General features: G+C 42.5%; 1 protein-coding gene across 3 annotated transcripts; it reads right to left on the reverse strand.

Annotated features, from left to right (window-relative positions):
- Positions 1–1,025: 1,025 nt before the first annotated feature.
- On the reverse strand, positions 1,026–4,163 carry LOC119336904 (pumilio homolog 24-like). Of its 3 annotated transcripts, none has more exons than XM_037608991.1 (8): positions 3,014–4,163; positions 2,884–2,925; positions 2,644–2,705; positions 2,506–2,565; positions 2,362–2,401; positions 2,024–2,095; positions 1,654–1,703; positions 1,026–1,140 (listed from the first exon to the last, which is right to left on the reverse strand). In XM_037608991.1, exons 1-8 carry the CDS (start codon positions 3,119–3,121, stop codon positions 1,110–1,112), a joined length of 465 nt encoding a protein of 154 aa, XP_037464888.1. In that variant the 5' UTR covers positions 3,122–4,163; the 3' UTR covers positions 1,026–1,109. The 3 variants fall into 3 exon arrangements, with proteins under 3 accessions (XP_037464888.1, XP_037464886.1, XP_037464889.1); XM_037608989.1 differs by lacking the exon at positions 1,026–1,140 and adding an exon at positions 1,159–1,560; XM_037608992.1 differs by lacking the exons at positions 1,026–1,140; positions 2,884–2,925 and adding an exon at positions 1,159–1,560.
- Between the last annotated feature and the right edge of the window lie 593 nt (positions 4,164–4,756).

Here is a 4,756-nt window from a genome sequence, read left to right on the forward strand (position 1 = left end):
TGCGCCACCTAAGGCTCCTCACCAACATGAGGGCGCATAACGACCCGTGGTTCGCAGATTACTTGCTAAGGGTAGGCAACGGCACCGAGGAAACCGACGAGGAAGGCAACATAAGGCTCCCAGAAGATATTTGTGTGCAGCCAACAGAAGACGGCGTTGACCTAGAGAAGCTAATCGACCATGTATTTCCTGCTCTAGACGACAACATGGCTGATCCAAATTACATGACATCTCGAGCGATCCTCTCCACCAAGAACGACAACATTGATAAGGTAAACACACGCATGATAGAGCGCTTCCAGGGCGAAGAGAAGATCTACCACAGTTTTGATATTGCAGAGGATGATCCACATGGCTACTATGCCCCCGAGTTCCTGAACAACCTAACTCCCAACGGGCTGCCTCCGCATGCGCTCAAACTGAAGTTAAATTGCCCCGTTATACTGTTGAGAAACATTGATCCAGCTAATGGGTTGTGTAACGGCACAAGGCTTGTGGTCCGGGGTTTCCAAAGGAACACCATCGACGCAGAAATCGTGCTAGGACAACATGCTGGTAGGAGGGTGTTCCTTCCTCGGATACCTCTCTGCCCATCCGATGACGATATATTCCCTTTCAAGTTCAAGAGGAAGCAGTTCCCTATTAGGCTCAGTTTTGCCATGACAATCAACAAGGCACAAGGGCAGACCATCCCGATTGTCGGGGTGTACCTACCAGACCCGATATTCTCTCACGGTCAGCTCTACGTCGCATTGTCTAGAGCCACTGCGAAGAGGAACATTAAGATTCTCGCCATCAAGGACAACGACAATGGTAAGGGCAAGGGCAAGGGCAAGGGCAAGGAACAAATCAATAATTCAAATAAGCGAAAAAGATCTGAGCCCTTATTAACGACCATGAAGAACATAGTCTACAAGGAAGTCCTTAGCACATGAAGTCGCCGGATCAAATTATAGCAACTCAAGGTAAAGTATTCAATTCTGCATTACAACCACATACTATTGTAGATCTTAATGCACACTGACCTGAGTTTGTTGCTGCGTAGTACTCGAGGGAGCATGGTCAGTCTTCAGAAACCATGAGTATTCCTTTCGCGACATCTGCCCGTCCTATACTTGGTCAAAGATGGACCTGTTTAAGCTAGAAATAACAAGAGACAGCGTGAAGTTTCCAACATATGCAGGAGGAAGATGCTTGGACAGTGACTTGGTAAAGAAGAACAAAATTACTAAGGTTTCATATTTCTTTCTAATTCATCTGCTTCTCAATATGGTAAAAACCTGAGGCATCTAATATCATATAGAAATAAAAATAATGACTTAAACTTCAGTTGCATAGAATCTCTTGTTAGAAATACATGGATAAGGAACTACGTATCTCTACTCCTAATGGAGCAGTTCGTACGTCATTCGTTGGTACTATTAGGTGGTGTTATATATACTGATATTTTTTTAGTGAAATAAGGGAAGGCACATTGAAATTCAGACAAACTGAATCAGCCGGAGTCAGATAATGTGAGCAAAGTGTGTGCAATAGCTGCAGCAATTGGCGTCTCCCGGTCTGTTCCAGCAAGGAGCTCTATCATAAATAGTCTCATGTGCATATAACTAACAAGTAAAAATAAGCACATTATAAGCTTGGAATTCCTCTTACCTTATCAATATGATTTCCTTTAACTGCTTTGTCAGCTCTTCAAATAGAACCTACAAATATTGAAAGTAAGCTATAAGCATTGTCTCTTCAGATTGCTTGTAATGGTAGCATAATGCTTGCTTCAAGCAAACAATTGGTGTCGGTTAGAATTAGTAACAAGTTTTCTGTCATCGACAATGGAGAGAAGACAAACAAAGAACTGGAGGATAAAAGACATGTTAGTTCAGCTGATGATTAATCGCTTGGAAGCATAAAACCATCTGAAGTTACTGTGCACTGGGAGAATGTTTGTATAGGTTAAAGCATAGAAGCCACACAGTATGATCCTATTTGAACACTAAAATATATTACATATATAGACATCACTTACAAGGCATCCATAATCACTGACATCAAGCTTCATAATCTGCTTCTTCAAGATTCTGATAATATGCGTCCTAACCTGAAAATCATTACTGTGTTAAATTGCAAAAGCACACTGGAAATAAGCGAGAAGGAAAATAATACTGAATATGCAGTGTGAGGCACCAACTATTGTACAGTTCAATTTGCATGACTATTTAGTGTCTCTAGAATCTGCAGAAGTTAATAAATAAATATCGGATAAAACAAATGAGTGGGCAAAGTTAAACCAAGTGATCACTCTGAAATATGTCTCTTAAGATATAATAAGAAAATGGAAAGAGAAAAAAATAACAGAAAATGTACCTTGCCACTCTCTTGAGTGTGAGAACCACTACACACATGTCTGACAAAAAATGGTGGCTATCAGAATAAGTACCAAAACACCATATGCAACGCATTCATAAAGAATGAGTGTCAGCAACTTAGTTGAAGAACAGATGCGTTTACATGGGATCCAGAAATTCCAAATATTTCCAATCCATTTTACGGAGGGCCTCGGTAACTAGCCTGTAGAGATGAGAAATCCATGTACATAAGAAGTTGAACATATGTCGCAACTCACAAGGCTTTGATAGTGACACTTACTTGATTATATCCTCCTTGCTCAAATGACGACCTATCATCTTTCCCCATAGTACTTCGATGTCCTGTTAATATTTAGGTGCCGCGAGCAAACAAAATTAGAGTTGCCCAAAATATGGTACTGAATCATCATAAACAGAGGTGGCGATTCAGGCACAAATTGCAACTTGTCTACTGGAATAAAATTATGGCATCACATACAGAAACTGATACTACTGGAAACATGATGAAAGTAACAATTACTTTCTTAAGGTTGTAGTCGGGCTTCCTCGACTCCGACACTTCCTGCCATGCAGTCAAGAACATTCCGGTTTCAGCTCAAACTCAAGCAGCCCATACTCTAAATCAACACCCATGCTCCAACGATGCGTACCTTAGCTGTGACCCGCTTTTCCTTGGCAGTGACGGGCTGCGGCTTCCCCTTGGTGCCGCCGCCGCCGCCTCGCGATTCCTCTTGTTGGTGGTCGCGGCCACCGACCATGGCGACGCTAGGTGGTGCTGGCAAAGGGAGGAAGACGGACGGAGAGCGAGGGTTTCTTGGTAGAGCTGGAGGAAGGCTCTGTCATCGCGCTAAGCTTCGCCGCCGCCCCATCGTCGGAATAACCTGTCGGGCGTGGATGGCGGTGGATCGAGCCAATCGAGCCACCGTGGCAGTCGGAGGAGGATGCGGACGAAGCCATCGAGGGAAGGGAGGACGGGCTCGGCGCGCGACATGGAGGAGAGATGGCTGGGAGAGGAGGGGCCGGCCGACGCCGTGGAGGGGAGACAAGAATGCGGCGACGCCGTCTATGGACGGGAAGCGGCAGGGACGGGATCAGGCTCGAGCTGAGAGAGTTAGAGGACTGTGTGATGCCGTGAGGATAAGATGTATAGTATTTCTTTGAGAACTGGATAAGATGTATAGTAGGTGGAAAAGAAAACACAGAAGAAATCTATCAGTCTCTAGCTCGGCCCGTCCACTCTTGGGCTGGCCCATCCGCTGCTCAAAGAGTTTTGGGCCCTGGATGAACGCCTCAGGCTGTCTAAAAAAATCTAATTAGGGGTACTCAGTTAGTTTTATTTCCTCGTCAAATAAAAGTTAGTTTTTTTTTGCAAATTTGTCTAAAAAACATTTTTGCAAATATAAAAAGTTGTGTTAGTCTCACTTTTATTTTAATTTATTATAAATGTTTATATAATGTAGTATAAAATATTTCTTATATTTTTATATGTTTATATGTTTAAGTTTTCTTCAACGGAGATTAAAAAGTGATGGACTTGGATAGTGTTTTAAAAATAGCAACTGACATAGGCAATGACGTAACAATGATGGGTCGTACTGAAACATCACGAGAAAATAATCCTTCTTTATATGTATGTTATACATAATAATACAAAAGGTACATGTTAAATATGATTATTTGCATATATGTGAGAGATAGAGATGTATTCTGGTGACGTTCACGAAGTATTCATGCTAACTACATAGTGTTTTTGCGCAGGATGGGAATGAGTTGAGAAAGAAGTTTGTATTATATTTGATCAAATATCATGTGAATGATGTTAAAGACAACAATCCTGATATTATGTGAGAATATTTTAAGCGTATCAAGCAATTCTTAATTTGTAACAAATTGTTAGTTGGATAATCGCTCTATATGTATACATCGTCAAATTGCCTTTTTTAGTCATTTTACATTGCAAGTGAGGTGAACTTCAATTATTACCTGGTTATGGTTGTGCTATCTTTTTTCTATATGTAAAATTTAACATGCATTATGTTCATATAACATCTGTAAAATATTTCAAAAGCCCGTAGCAACGCACGGGCATTCTACTAGTATTATCTAGTATCTTTTTGGGTAACAATTGGTTGGGCCACTGCCGGGCCATATAGAAGTCCGAAATCACTTACCTGAACAAATCAGATCGGTTGATCCCCAAATCACGCGATTTCCTTCAACTTCTGGAACTACTGCATGATCTCGAATGATCGTGGACAACCGCCGCACCGGGCAGTGTCTTCCCGTCCTTCGCCTCGCCCGGTGTTGGCGATCTCTGATCTGGCCGTCAGACGTGAGGCACAGCCGCCTCTGGCCGTCCGGCGAGCCACGAACCCACCCGCCAGCCGTCGTGT

Source organism: Triticum dicoccoides, chromosome 7B, assembly GCF_002162155.2.
Source record: "Triticum dicoccoides isolate Atlit2015 ecotype Zavitan chromosome 7B, WEW_v2.0, whole genome shotgun sequence".
Classification (NCBI taxonomy): domain Eukaryota; kingdom Viridiplantae; phylum Streptophyta; class Magnoliopsida; order Poales; family Poaceae; genus Triticum; species Triticum dicoccoides.

Excerpts from the sequence above, each read along its gene's own strand:
- LOC119336904 (XM_037608989.1), bottom strand. The coding sequence starts at position 3,121 with ATGGTCGGTGGCCGCGACCACCAACAAGAGGAATCGCGAGGCGGCGGC. Across the intron at positions 2,706-2,883 it reads CCGACTACAACCTTAAGAAA|GACATCGAAGTACTATGGGG; the intron begins GTAATTGTTACT and ends AAATATTAACAG. Across the intron at positions 1,561-1,653 it reads AAGGAAATCATATTGATAAG|ACCGGGAGACGCCAATTGCT; the intron begins GTAAGAGGAATT and ends TTGCTGGAACAG.